General features: G+C 40.6%; 1 protein-coding gene across 1 annotated transcript in view; it reads right to left on the bottom strand.

Annotated features, from left to right (window-relative positions):
- Nucleotides 1-7313: 7313 nt before the first annotated feature.
- The window catches only part of SYCP2 (synaptonemal complex protein 2), a 74790-nt gene continuing 66196 nt past the window's right edge, over nt 7314-15907 (bottom strand). Inside the window, exons 35-40 of the mRNA XM_084854304.1 lie at nt 13517-13611; nt 13336-13435; nt 12000-12058; nt 10460-10538; nt 8689-8745; nt 7314-8593 (exon numbers count right to left, since the gene is read on the bottom strand). Coding sequence (XP_084710430.1) covers nt 8522-8593; nt 8689-8745; nt 10460-10538; nt 12000-12058; nt 13336-13435; nt 13517-13611 — 462 coding nt within the window. The 3' untranslated portion in view covers nt 7314-8521. The remainder of the gene's footprint in view (nt 8594-8688; nt 8746-10459; nt 10539-11999; nt 12059-13335; nt 13436-13516; nt 13612-15907) is intronic.

The following is a 15907-nucleotide window of genomic DNA, read 5'->3' on the forward strand; positions in this document are numbered from 1 at the left end:
ATAAACCCCATTGAGCAAAATGGGATTTACTCCCAGTTAAGTGTGTATAGTGCCCTCCTGATGTTTTGAATGACAACTGCTACAAGCCCTAGCCAGCATGACCAATGGTCAGGGATTGTGGAAATTGTAGTCCAAAACACTTGGAAGGTGCCAGGTTGCTGAAGCCTGCTATATAGGACTGCAGCCTTAGGCTGAATTTTTAAATACCCTCACTAGGGAGTTTACTTCTGAATAAACATGCTTAGTTTTGTGCTGCAGGAGTAAGTACTTTGGACAAAAATGTGGACTGTCCTTTAGGCTGGATTTTAACTATGCTTGTCTGGTTTAATTTTGTCCATAAGTATATCATGTTCTTCCCATTGCAGAAGGCAGTAAAGCTAGTTTAAAGAAGGCCATCTGAATAAAATGGTGGTACTTAAGAGGCAGACCTGTAGAACGTGTGACTCATTCAGCCAAACAAAACTCGCCAACTATGGTAGCTAACTAGGAGCTCATTGAACCTCCTGGTTTTGCTGCCTTCCTAGGACTGCAAAAACAGATGGCCAATCACTTCACAGCCCACAGTCCATAGCTGGTGGGTGGAAGATCACTTGATGGGTCACAAGCAGTGCAGGCTTGAGTTAACACATGAAAACTAAGCCATGGGAAAGAATGGATGAAGCTGATGGTAAAATCACAGAATAAAATGAATTAGTCCACTGGGCTAATTTTATTTTTCTCTCTACTATTCACCTTCGAGACCAAGTGATTCATTTGAATACTGAATAACAAAGCTCCTCTTCCTGTGCATGGGTAATTCCCATTCCTAAGAATGGAAGTGATGATTTTACTGAAAACACTTTGAGAAGTCAATTATTTTTTAAAGCAACAGATCCTATGGTACATTTAAGCACCTGCTGAACGGTCCTGCTTTCCTTTCACACAATTTATTTTAATTGGGAACACTGCAGTGCAAAAACATGCCTACAGGATACTATTTATTGAAATCAGAGCTGGCCGGATCCTTTTGATGCATTAAAGATGCATCTTCACAATGCATGGCTCATTACGAAGTGTACAAGCAATAGTGTTCTCAAAACAGATTCAAAATTATTCAAAATTCAACACAATATCATGAGCGGAGAAGTACTAACAGAGGTACATGCTTGCAAAAGTGGGCCAAAGAGAGGGGAGGCTTTGATGGAACCCACCTTCTATTCAAACAAGTGATTGGGCTTGTCATGTTTAGGTGTTGCGTGCAGTTTTCACTCAAGCATCAGGAACAGCACAATCTCCCCTAACTGCTGATTGCAGGAACTGAGTTCCGGGAACCACATGCACAGAACTCTTTCGAACATACAATTCACATTTGACCATCAGATGCTTTTGATTGTCATTGCCCTTTCTGGATAAGGTCACATGTGTTTGGAAACATTATACAATAAAGACTTCAGTACCTTCAGCCAAGTCATAGATCCTCACTCATACACATGCTATTGCACACAAGGATCTCTGTGCATCTACTGGCCAAATAGATGGTGCTGTCAGATATGACCACACCTAGCATGTTTTGGAGAGTGGAGTCGGAAGGAAAGGGCCTGGATTCAGTTCCCCACCCACAATTGCTAGGGGATGTGCACACATTGACTTTATGCAGACAGGATCACTTAACTTGCAGCCCCAGAAGTTGGATGTGGATTTTTAGCCATTTTGCACAAAAGTATATTTCCATGATCAGATTTGCTGTAACAGTGAGGAGTACAACGTATATTACTATTAGTCACACAACTGAGAAAAAATGTCTCTTTTCAAAACCTGATAAACTAATTTCTACATCCTATCAGGTTTAATACCTGATTTAACTCTCCATTAAATCAATTAGGTTGGTTTAAATGAAACCTCATGAGGACCACCTAGTGTGGATAAGAAGTAATTGCATATAAGAGGACAGCATTTTCCAGTGGAAATTACTTCAAGCTGAACTGGATGCAGTCACATAAAAATCCATCTCATAAGTTAGTTCTCAACTGATGAAAGAATTCTTGGTTGACTAAGCACTTGCCTTTTTAAAAATGTGATCTATTAGGTCTAAAGTTACAATTTAATAAGTAAAAGCTACTACTTGTTTTTTGAACGATAGGCCATCTTTTATGTTTGGTTTTGTTCCTTACAGTAACGCACCAGAACCAAAATTAGCTCCAAAAAAGAGTTGTGCCCTTAACTCTCAATCTTGCCAACTAAATAAGCCTATTGATAAAAATTGGGCCCTCCTAATTAATAAAACTGCATCTCTAATTGATTAATCTACTGAACAAGCTGATAAAAGCTTTCACTCCTATGAGATACCAAATAGATTGGTGAATTTCCACATTAAGACAATGGCTTTGGGGGAAGTGAGGTCAGCTTAGGTGAGAGGAAGATCCCCAACAATTTTTGGTTGGTGGGCACATTTGGAATTTTGGGTGTGTGTCATGTGCACGCTGACAAAATGGCTGCCATGGTGTGCATATCCAGTCACACAACACCCATTTCCCAAAAGCAAACTGGTGAGGCTAAAAGAAAAGTCATTTGTTCAAGTACAAGGCAGAGGTAGGGTCTGAGCTATCTCTCTTTGTCTCTCACCCACAGGCAAAACACCCACCCACATACACACACAACAGCAATAAAGAATCATTACCTTGTCATGGTGCTGGAGCTTGAGCACCTCAATGATGCCATGAGCTAAACCGTGAAGGGACACCCAAGACGGGAAGGTCATGGCACAGAGGTCAGACTAAATACGATCCCTGGGGAAGGAAACGGCAACCCACCCCAGTATCTTGCTGCGAAAACTAAATGGATCAGTACAACCAGAGATATGTCGGTATACTATCAGAAGATGGGACTCCCAGGTCGGAAGATGGTCAAAATGCTACTGGGAAGGAACAGAGGATAAGTTCAACTAGCCCCAGATGTGATGACGCAGCTAGCTTAAAGCTGAAAGGACGCCTAGCAGCCGACAGTGCTGGTGGTGAACGACGAATCTGATGTTCTAAAGATCAACACACCATAGGAACCTGGAATGTAAGATCTATGGGCCAGGGCAAATTGGATGTGGTTATTGGGGAGATGTCAAGATTAAATATAGACATTTTGGGTGTCAGTGAACTGAAATGGACTGGCATGGGCCACGTCACATCAGATGACCACCAGATCGACTACTGTGGACAAGAGAACCACAGAAGAAATGGAGTAGCCTTCGTAATTAATAATAAAGTGGCTAAAGCAGTGCTTGGATACAATCCAAAAAACGATAGAATGATCTCAATTCGAATTCAGGGTAAGCCATTTAACATCACAGTGATCCAAATATACGCCCCAACCACAGATGGCTGAAGAAGCAGAAGTAGCTCAGTTCTATGAGGATCTGCAGCACCTACTGGATAGTACGCCAAACAAAGATGTTATTTTCATTACAGGAGACTGGAATGCTAAGGTGGGTAGTCAAATGACACTTGGAATTACAGGCAAGCATGGTCTGGGAGAACAAAATGAAGCAGGACAGAGGCTGATAGAATTTTGTCAAGACAACTCACTGTGCATAACAAACACTCTCTTCCAACAACCTAAAAGATGACTATATACATGGACTTCACCAGATGGTCGATACCAAAATCAGATTGACAACATCCTTTGTAGCCAAAGGTGGCAGACATCTATACAGTTGGTAAAAACAAGACCTGGAGCTGATTGTAGTTCAGATCACGAACTTCTTATTGCACAATTTAGAATCAGACTAAAGAGAATAGGGAAGACCCACAGATCAATTAGATATGAGCTCACTAATATTCTGAATGAATATGCAGTGCAGGTGAAGAATAGATTTAAGGGACTAGATTTAGTAGATAGGGTCCTGGAAGAACTATGGACAGAAGTTCGCAACATTGTTCAAGAGGCGGCAACAAAAAACGTCCCAAAGAAAAAGAAAACCAAGAAGGCAAGATGGCTGTCTGCTGAGACACTGGAAGTAGCCCAAGAAAGAAGGAAAGCAAAAGGCAACAGTGAAAGGGGGAGATATGCCCAAATTAATGCAAAATTCCAGCGGTTGGCCAGAGGAGATCAGGAATTATTTTTAAACAAGCAATGCACGGAAGTGGGAGAAGATAATAGAATAGGAAGGACAAGAGACCTCTTCCAGAAAATTAGAAACATCGGAGGTAAATTCCAGGCAAAACTGGGTATGATCTAAAACAAAGATGGCAAGGACCTAACAGAAGCAGAAGAGAGCAACAAAAGGTGGCAAGAATATATGGAAGATCTATATAGGAAGGATAATAATATCGGGGATAGATTTGATGGTGTGGTCAGTGAGCTAGAGCCAGAAATCCTTAAGAGTGAGGTTGAATGGGCCTTAAGAAGCATTGCTAATAACAAGGCAGCAGGAGATGATGGTATCCCAGCTGAACTGTTTAAAATCTTGCAAGCTGATGCTGTCAAGGTGATGTATGCCATATGCCAGAAAATTTGGACAACACAAGAATGGCCAACAGATTGGAAAAAATCAACTTATATCGCCATACCAAAAAAGGGAAAGACTAAAGAATGTTCAAACTATTGAACAGTGGCACTTATTTCACATGCCAGTAATGCTCAAGATATTGCAAGGTAGACTCCAGCAATTCACGGAACGAGAATTGCCAGATGTACAAGCTGGGTTTAGAAAAGGCAGAGGAACTAGAGACCAAATTGCCAATATCCACTGGATAATGGAGAAAGCCAGGGAGTTTCAGAAAAACATCTATTTCTGTTTTATTGACTATTCTAAAGCCTTTGACTGTGTGGATCATAACAAACTGTGGCAAGTTCTTGGTGGTATGGGGATACCAAATCATCTTGTCTGCCTCCTGAGGAATCTGTATAACGACCAAGTAGCAATGGTAAGAACAGACCACAGAACAACGAACTGGTTTAAGATTGGGAAAGGAGTACGGCAAGGTTGTATACTCTCAACCTACCTATTCAACCTGCACGCAGAACACATGATATGATGTGCTGGGATTGATGAATCCAAGGCTGGAGTTAAAATCGCTGGAAGAAACATTAACAATCTCAGATATGCAGATGATACCACTTTGATGGCTGAAAGCGAGGAGGAGCTCATGACGAAGGTGAAAGAAGAAAGTGCAAAAGCTGGGTTGCGGTTAAACCTCAAAGGAACCAAGATTATGGCAACCAGCTTGATTGAGAAATGGCAAATAGAGGGAGAAAACGTGGAGGCAGTGACAGACTTTGTCTTTCTAGGCGCAAAGATTACTGCAGACGCTGACTGCAGCCAGGAAATCAGAAGACGTTTACTTCTTGGGAGGACAGCAATGACAAATCTTGATAAAATAGTGAAGAGCAGAGACATCACACTGACAACAAAGGTCCGCATAGTTCAAGCACTGGTATTCCCCGTAGTAACCTATAGCTGCGAGAACTGGATCATAAGGAAGCCTGAGTGAAGGAAGATAGATGCTTTTGAACTGTGGTGTTAGAGGAAAAATCTGAGAGTGCCTTGGACTGCAAGAAGATCAAACCAGCCCATACTCCAGGAAATAAATCCAGACTGCTCACTTGAGGGAATGATATTAAAGGCAAAACTGAAGTACCTTGGCCACATCATGAGAAGACAGGATACCCTGGAGAAGATGCTGATGCTAGGGAAAGTGGAAGGCAAAAGGAAGAGGGGCCGACCAAGGGCAAGATGGATAGATGATATTCTGGAGGTGACCGACTCGACCTTGGGGGAGCTGGGGGTGGCAACAGCCGACAGGAAGCTCTGGCGTGGGCTGGTCCATGAAGTCACGAAGAGTCAGAAGCAACTGAACAAATAAACAAGAAGCTGGTCCTTTACCTTGCAGCATGCCAGCCTCCCAGTTATTTTTTAATTAAAAATATTTTAAAAATCAAGAGGAGTTAGGGAGCCTGGCAGGTGCCAAGGCAGGTGTCTGTCAGCACCATGATGAGGGGCCCAGTCTTAGTTTTTTATGATAATGCAATTAACTGGGCCATGTTCTTGCTGTATGATTCTTCTGCATTAACATTTTAGTGCAATGCCCTTTTGGCTAGACTATAGGTATTACAATATTCTTGTATGAAGAAGGCTGAAAAAAAGAATACAGGGGATTTTCACTCCATTTCCATTTTTGATAGGGTACTTTAAAACACTATTAGATTTTTGCTAGAAAAATATGGGTGAATACAACATTAACTGCACGTTAGTCATGACTAACATTTCATTTTGATTTCAATGGGACCCAAGTGCTACTAACCTAGGTTGGATTCATTTGACAGAATTCATGACCCGAGGGCCATAACCTGACTTTGTCCGTGATGTCCCGCAGGCAATATGTTTGTATCCAGAGAAGAGTGAGCATAATTCCACCCACACTATTGGATTTTCCTGCCTTGTTTCCCTCAATGCAGCCCCCAGTACACCGTCCTCAAAAAGCAACTCCTGAGTGTTGGGAAAACCTCCGGAATGGTGTGGGATGTAGCCCAGAGGAGCAGGGGTTGCAGTGGGAGTGGAAAATCAGTAGAAAAGGGAATGGGGTGTCTAGCGTTGTTGGAAGTGCCTTCCACTCATGTCTGAGAAAGTTTGGATCTATGCCACTGTTTAGTTCTTTCTCACTTGTCAAATAGACATGGTGGCCATGTAAAACTGAAAACTTACAGAGCATTTAAAAAAAATCTGAGCAATACAATTCCTAATGCAGTAAGATATGCTAGTCTTTACTTATAAACAAAGACAGAGAATTATGGTTAGCATGAATATTCTTTCAGTATTTACTGTGCTGACCACATTTGAAATCTGGAATAGAATTCCCCTTCTTAAAGGGTTTTGGGGGTTAATCTACCATTCAAACAGAGAATTGTGCCATAAACAAACACACCAAATTTCACTGTAAAATCTCAATGCTAATGGCAGAAATTACATTACAGTATAATTTTTCGTCCTGAAATGGATGTGGAGTTGAGTTGTTTTTTGATCTTGCTATGTGGAATTGTGTCCTGAGCATCTACACTAACTTCCATTCTGATAAGTCAGTCTTCAAAGTAGGTATCACGGTACATGATGCAGGTTTGTGGTTGCTGACATAACATAACAAAATATGTTTTATTGTGGCTCCACACCAGGATATGTGAATTCTTGAAAAGAAACAGTGAGATCTTATGCATGTTTACTCAAAATAAATCTCACTACTGTGCTTATCCCCAGGTAAGTGTGCATAAGACTGCAGCCTCAGAGAGATGCTTCAGGTACTGAAAAACAACGCAGACGAAGGGACAGATAGAATCTGGGACAATAGTGTAAATTTCAGATTCTGTGAAAATTTAATTATGTGGAATATTTATTACTATAGTATTGCATTAAATGAAACGTTTCCCTACATATAGATTCCCCTATATTACTGGCACAAAATGATGGGAAAAGGTTAACAGTTTTCTTTACCAATGTTCTGTAAAAAATACTTTAATCTTCTAAAATGTATATTTAAAATTACAGAAATGTACATTTTCAGCAGTTTTTCGACATTTAGAATTTTTGTACTATCAGAAATTCGAGTTGAAACCTAACACTACAGATAACTTGGGTAAAACTTGCACAAACACCACCTAATTTCCTTTTAGTAGCTAAAAGATTTCTAATTACAATTTGCAGTTCACATCCTGTAGGACTCCTATTATTTTCAGTGGTAAAGTTATGAACATATCCGAAGCCCTAATGGGTTGGACCTAGACCTAGTCATGCTTAGAGTAGATCTGTTGAAAACAATGAAATAAGTTAAGTTAGTCATGATTGACTTGTCCAATTGATTTCAATGGGTCTACTCTAAGCATGAATAAACTTGGATCCAACCCAACAGCTTTGCTCATTACATGGCATTTAAAAAAATAGTTCAATTACTTTACAGAATTGGTCCTGATCCAGCTAAAGTTAGCCATGACAGAGTTCTACTGAAACCAAAAGTTAGTTTTAACTAACTTTAGCTGGCCATTTTAGTTTAGAAATATCCCTAATTTATTAGAATTCTTTTAAAAGTAGAATTTCTTTTAAAAGCAAATGGCAGTATCTTATTTTACATTACCGCTAATGGAAATTACATTACACTTGCATAAGCGACCTCTAGTGCAATGCCAGAAACGTTTGATGGAGTGATGTATTTCCCCAGAAAATCTCTTGTGCCAGTAAACGATATTGGAATTGTGCTAAAGGTCACTTATGCTAGCGCAATGTAATTTAGGTTAGCTGTAATGATAAATCAGATACTGCCCAAAACATTTACATATTGCATGCTACCATATCTGAAATGTAAATACCTTTTAACATTAAATATTTTTATCTACATAAATTACAGTAACAATAAAGAGAGTTTTCATGAAAATTTTTGTTCTCTATAATTAGATCCAATTGTCTGGTAGATGTTCCATTGCAGAAATTATAGGTCACACGCACTACCAAAATGCAGAGCAAACATATATACTCTTCCATTTCGTGGCATTTACATCATAAACTATGTTAGAATTTTCTATTTTCTGCCATGAAGAGTGACTGCAGTCCTTTGCGAACATTAAACAATTCCTCTTCATGCTGTGACAAGAAATATTCACATTACATTTTATTTTAAAAAATAATTTAACTCCAAGAACTTTGTTTAAAGGAATATACAATGAGAAGATATTTACCATTTCTTTAAGAAATCTTTCTTGGAGCCCCTTCATATCTTCTTTCATTAGATGCATCTAAAGTGCAACCAAAACTGTTGTTTATTTTTAACTCAATCTTCAGTCCAGCCTTTGATGGCAAGTTCAAACCAAATGAATCTCAGAGTTTCTCTGCCAGTACAGCATAGCTGGAAGGCGGTAACCTACCAGCCAGTCTGTAATAAGGCATCGGGAGTTGCAAGCAATCCTCTTGCATCTTCAAAATAGGTCTTCTCACTTTCACCTGCCTTTCTGTGGCCTTGCACATCTGCCACATTCCATTTTTCCCAAATAGCTTATAATTGAAGCATATTTTTTCTGAATTAAATTTGGAGGCATACATGTTTTTAGAGTGTATAAGCATAAACACTGCCCAAAGAAAGCACCCCCTATATTTCTATATAATTGGCTATTCTGGGCTTGCTTGCAGGACTAATCTGTTAGTTTTAGTTTGTCTGCTGAATGGAAAGAAACAAGTTGAGATAGGGATGTACAAGAACTTTGTTTCAGTTTGCAAATCATCCAAACTTGCCCCAATTGCAACCCCAAATCCAATGCATTTTTTAGAAAAATGTTTGCACATGCCCAAACTTGTGATTGTGTTCTCAAAATGTGCATTTTTAAAAACGTGCACTTCAAAATGCACTTAAAAAAAATGCATTTTCACGCATTTCCCCAAATGTGGAGAAAGTGCACGCTTTTGAAAAATCCACACAGAAATGCACTTTTCCTGTTTGAACGAATGGGAAAACAGGTCACAAACAAAAACAGGAGTGAGCTGAACTGAGATTCAAAGTGAGGTTTGGAGAATTTCAGCAAGCCCAAACATCCTTGGTTATCCCATTCCCATCCCTCAGTTGAGAGTAGTGAATCATGCAGAAACAGGACATGTGATCTCCTCTGAGGGTGGGTAATTCTGCTGCATATCTCTGTACTACAAGTGATTCAGTGCTCCAAAAATATCATGGCAGGGATGTTGCAGAATTACTTGTTGCCAGCAGAGGCTGATTGGAAGGAAGCAAGCCTACAGTAGCAAGTTATGCAGAGACACAGCAGGCAGCATCCTCTGTGGGTGGGTATTTTGAGCTCACAGATGCCCTTAATTTAATACTTAATTAATGAGCCATGCACCACATGTCAGCCTACCTAGGCTGGTTGAGTTCTTTTCAACATGAGCTGAAAGTAGGCGGAAGCAGATGCTAGTGCTCTGGCTGGACAACACTAGTTCCAGAGATATGAAGAAAAGCAGGTGAATAGGGAAGGCTTCATGTCATAATAGCAGTGTAGGAGCCAGAGGCCATTCACACATTAGGTTTTTAAGGTGTAAAAGTGAACATGACATGTAACAAGTAGATGTATGACAGTAGTTCACATGCCAGGGAGCTGGAATTGGCCTCAGGTTGATGCTACATCTACAAGCAGTGGAAAATGTGTGCTTGTTGTCATGTAACATGCAAAATAATGGCCCACTGTCTGGGTTTACTCTGGGTTTACTGACCGTTTCCAAGGGAAAGTCTAGCACTCTTAAAGTCTATTTCCCCCAAATTAGCTAGTTGAAATTGGCTTTCTAGAACCAATTCCTAAAAGCACACAAGGGATTATTACTGGAAGGGGAATCCCACCATGAGAAGACTTTGTTTGTGTACTTGCCGAGTCTTGCTGAGTATGTCTTTTGGGACACTGAAAGTGAAGCTAGACAGGAGTACACACGTATTTTCTTCCCTTCTGTCAAGCAGGAGGAAAAATTACATACCTCAGTTGCACAGATATTTTCCTCACAGCCAGAGGTATGGTAAATGTTCTTTTCAAATGATGTTTTGAGATTCTGAAGTCTAAGAGATCAAAACACCACTTAAGTATCTTTGGTTTGACACAAGGGAAAACGCTTATAGTAAAAATTGATCAGATTATGTTTGACTAGATTTACTCCACTATATTTTAAGTGCAGTCACAAGAATAGCCCTGTTGGATCAGATCAAAGGCCCATCTAATCCGGCACCCTTATTCCAATGATGGCCAGTCAGATGCTTCTGGAAACCTACACACAGGGAATGAAGGCAATAGACTTCCCTGACTGCTCCCCACCCATCAGCTGAAGATCACTGCCATACTGTCTCACACATGGAAGTTTGTCTGTTCCCCGTTTAAAGCTATCGAAGCTAGAGGCCATCACATCTTGTGGCAGAATATCCCCTCAATTACTTATTTTCTTTATCCTGAAACTACTGCCAATCCATTTCACTGAGTGACCTGAAGTTTTAGAGAAATACCTTTCTTTATCTGCTTCCTCCATGCCATGCATTGCTTTATAAACCTTCATCAAGTCTTCCCCACTTCCTGTGAAACCTGATCCTATCCATGTTTACTCAGAAATATGTCCCACTAGGTTCAGTGGAGTTTATTCCCAAGCAACTCTGCCTTGGATTGAAGCCTTAGTCTAAACTTAAAAGTTCCAAACTCTTTAACCTTTGTTCAAAGAGACAAGGCTTTAACCCTTCAATGATGTTTGTTGCCTTTTTCTTCTCCTTTTTCAGCTCTACTATATCCTTTTTGAGATAAGGTGACCTCAGCTGTACATAGTATTCAAAATGCAAATGTTAAGAGAGATTTATATAAAGGCATACAGTACTGGCAGTTTTATGTGGCACTCTTTTAAAAACAACTTTAGAATTTGATATAGCTATTTAATTTCAATTTGAAGGGATTAGTCAAGATATTTAACCCAAACATATACAGAGTCAACGTCTGCTCTCAGAACCTGCACAAGTGCCTAACCTTCAAAAACCCTCCATGGCCTTGTCCACCCCTCCCATTGCCACCTCTCTACTCTTTTATCCTGACTTTCACTTGTACAACTCGCAGCCATCTGAAGACCTCTGCTCCATCACATTGCCACACCACACCTGGGTGTTGCCATCACACCTGGGCGATGCCACCACTCTTACTTGCTTCAAATCTCTGCTTTAAAACCTGTCTTTTCTATGAAGCCTTTGGCACAATCCCTAGTCCCCACTCCCCATACCTTACTATAACGAGCCCTCAGTACATGTAACTAAAACAATTACATATTCATTCCCCTGTCTACCCCGGCTTAATTTCCTTCCCCTTCCTCTGTTCTCCCTTTTCTGTCTCCTTTCTGCCTCTTGAAGTAGGGATCTGTCCTCTCAAGCACCATGAATTTGGATGGTGCAATATAAGTCAATCAATCAATCAATCAATCAATAGCAGCAACTATAATTATGTTGATGATGTAGTGCCACTGTTATGTTCCAAAAATAAGAAAGCACACTAACCTCCGTTGCTCATTTTTGTTGTACGTGCTAAATGTTTCGGAATGCTTCTTTGAAAAATTCTACAAACAAACAATCGCCATGTAATTGTGGATATTATCGCTCTTACTATTAACATCTGATGCTTTACTGTACATTACACTATACTGCTACTTAATTATAATTACTAGCTATTACCAGCTTCAGTGACTTTATGTTCTATTTTGATAGTTCACGTCACTCTACAGCAGGGGTAGGCAATGTGGCACCCGCAGGCACCAACGTACCCGCGGACACTTTCTTGGCACCAGTGAAAGTTCCCTACCACTCCCACTTCTTTTAAAAAAATTAACTGAAAACTCTGGGTTCAAATGAGTTGTTTAGTGTGTTGAAGCTCAGACCTCACCTCTGCCTTTTACTCAGTCTTCTGGGCAGTTTACTTCTCCTTTGTGACTAGCTATGCCTCCCATGGCAGACATTTTGTGGTGGCGCCCAAGACAATTTCTCAAATTGCCAGATGGGCCAAAAAAAGTTGCCTACTCCTGCTCTACAGGAAGTCTTGTTCCAGGGCAAACTAGAAGTTAGAGCTGATGCACACAAGCTTCTCTAATGTGGCATGATGAAGCCATCACAGGCTGCCATTTTTTGGTGAGGAGACCAGACTTGATATTGAGATTGTGCCTCACCACATTTTGGAAAACTTCTAGAAATATGGAGTGAACTAGGACATGCTGAGCTAGGATGTCACTACTTTTCAGAACCTTGTGTTGCCAACTTCTTTCATTGGCCCTGATCTTTATATCCAAATGCAAAAAAATGTAGCAGGTAAAGCACTTCCCATTGCTTATATCTATGGCAAGAAAAGCTTTATCTTTTACACATCTCTTCATTGAGCAGATGTTAAGGCACAGGGGCAGCCAGACAGTCTCCGCATCAAAAATGGTAGAATACAGCAGTGATGAGGACAATAAATTGCATGTATGAAGCAGCCCTTCCTTTCAAAAGATAGTATTGGCAGCTGCTTGCAAGTGACCCTTAGCACTGCTGGTAGAGAGCATTTTGTGTCTTCTCTTTTTAGAAGTTGGGCAGTCACAAGAAAAATAAATGAGAGTATAGCCACAGAAAGAAACAATGCACAGTGTGAGCTCTGGAAGAGTAGGTTAATGTTGATCATGGGTAAACAATTGCAAAAAATTGTTTTAATTTTTGTGAAAACAAAGCTCACCTTATAAGACAACTGATTTTTTTTCTCACAACAGTTCAAACAATACCCTTCTTCATAACACTTTAAAATGTCCTACATTTAAAATACAATAAGGAACTTATGTAGTTTAATATTTCCAGGAATAAAAATACATACTGAAAAGTCTTTTTCCATATTTCTCAAAACCTGTGAGTCTTTTTCAAAACTTGCAAGCTCTTTTATGAGGGAGGAATGAAGATTTTCCAGCTGTTTGGTCCTGCAAACATACAAATAAAACTAAAAGTATACAATACATACAATAACCGCATTAATTTTTGAAAAACTATTCTATACAAACCTGTGTTTATGTAACTCACTACTCATTGTATTCATATGGTGGTGAGCTGTTTTCAATGATTGCTTTGTAAAGCTGTCAATTCTCTTTGATCGGCTCTAAAAACACAAAAGTTACAAGATCATTTTCTTTGAAATATAGGATGATTTCTATGTTTATTTTATTTTATTATTAAATTTATTAATCACCCATCTGGCTGGTCACCCAGCCACTCTGGGTGATGTACAACATACCATAAAACAATTTAAAACAATAAAATTCTACCATAAATTTTTTTTTAAAATACCCTAACCCACCCCAAATGCCTGCCTGAACAACCACGTTTTTAATGCACGACGGAAGCTCATTAAAGAGGGGGCATGACGGAGTTCCCTAGGGAGGGAGTTCCACAGAGTGGGGGCCACCACAGAAAAGGCCCTCTCCCTCGTCCCCACCAGTCTAGCTGTCCTGGCTGATGGGATAGAGAGAAGGCCATCCGAGGCTGATCTTGTTAAGCGGCCTGTCTGGTGTTGCTGGAGGCGCTCCTTAAGATAGGCTGGGCTGGAACCATATAGGGTTTCAAAACCAACACCTTGAATTTGGCCCGGAAAACAACTGGTAACCAGCGCAACTCCTTCAGCACTGGAGTGATGTGATCTCGCCGGCGGCTGCCTTTAATCAGGTGAGCCGCCGCGTTCTGTACCAGCTGCAGCTTCCGAACCGTCTTCAAGGGTAACCCCACGTAGAGCGCATTTCAGTAGTCTAAACGAGAGGAGACCAGGGCATGTACTACCGATGGGAGCAGATGGTCGGGAAGACTAGACTGTTGACTGAGACTAGAAAAAGGTATTTTTTGCCTGTGCTTTCTGCCCCTTCCATGTAAACCAGGATGACCAACTCATTATTAAGTATTGTTAAAATTACAATAGTTAATATTAAGTATTGTTAAAAATAGAATAGCTTGGTGGAAAATACTGCAGTAACTATTCAAAACATAGCAGGCAAGCAAAAACCACAGTGGCATCTTCTGGAAATGGTTGCCATTCATATAGAAGCACATGGAAGGCCAGAATACTCTGTATCAGGAAATCACAGACAAGGAATTCCCTTTCCCCAGAAAGTGACAGGAAGGTATTCTGCTCTGTGTGGTGAAGCAAAACAGTGCCATACCTAGAATGAGAACTTCTCTGCTGATATAAATCTATCTAAACTTGTAGCTAGTAATGAGTGTGTGCATGAATACCAGGCCATTCATTCTGGTTCTAGCTAAGTTCTCCATTGTGGCAGACCCCATCATGGCCTGAGAGACTTGAGCAGTCAGGGAACCTGCTCAAACAGTGCTTTTACTCAAATACTATTTTCCAAGGGAAGCACTCCCCTGGCCCCTATCTAGGTGTGAGGCCTGTGAGGATAGAAGAATGGAAAATGGGATAACTGCCCTGCCTCCCAAAGGCTGCTGCTTATTAGATCAGGAGTAAGGGAGAAAACCCTCTAAAGGTGCAATCCTATTTACTTACTTACTTACTTATTTACTTGTTTGATTTATTAGCTGCCCATCTGGCTGGCTACTCCAGGCAGCATACAATACAAATAACACAAAATACAACAAATTTACATAATCAACTAAACAAAACAACATTGCTGTAAAAAACCTTGTCTGCATGTCTTGACCTTGATGTCTAACAATGAAACCTAATTTCTTGTTGTCTTGAGCTACTTTTGCATCAATTTTAGATTTGTAGTTTGTGGGAAAGTAGTCTAAAAACTTGGATAACCTCATAAATTAATCCAAGCATCTTTATACTGTATGTTGCAGGTGGTGAAAGAGAAATGAATGCTGGGAATTATTTTGCTCCTTTATACTTCTATCAGATTTGGGCTAATGAAGGAGGAATTTCCAGGAATGTGGGTCCATGGTACCAGTATATAATCTGTTAGTGTAATACACACTAATTGCTCAAGCTGTTCAAACAAAATCATAGAATCATAGAATTAAGGATGTACGAAACTCTTACCTGGCTCCACGCGGGGCAATCCCCAGTGGGGGGAGGCGCTCCGTCCCTCCCCCCGGAATCCTCCCCGGCCAGCTCCGCTCCGCAGTAACTACATGGAGCCGCCAGCCAGGGCCGCCCACAGCCGGACATCCGGCCACTGGGCTGCACAGGGACGCAAATGGCAGCCGCCGTAGCCGCCGCCATTTGTGTCCGTGTCTTTAGCCGTGATAGGCTACGTAAATATATACAAAGCCTATCATGGCTAAGGACATGGACACAAATGGCGGAGGCTACGATGGCTGCCATTTGCATTCCTTTCTATTGCCGTGATAGGCTACGTATATATTTATGTAGCCTATCACGGCAAAAGACATGAGCGCAAATGGCCACCGCTACGCCATTTGCGCCCGTTTTTTGCCAC

The sequence above is a fragment of the Heloderma suspectum genome, chromosome 4 (genome assembly GCF_057233095.1).
Source record: "Heloderma suspectum isolate Gila_16-S chromosome 4, 16-S_ref, whole genome shotgun sequence".
Lineage (NCBI taxonomy): Eukaryota > Metazoa > Chordata > Lepidosauria > Squamata > Helodermatidae > Heloderma > Heloderma suspectum.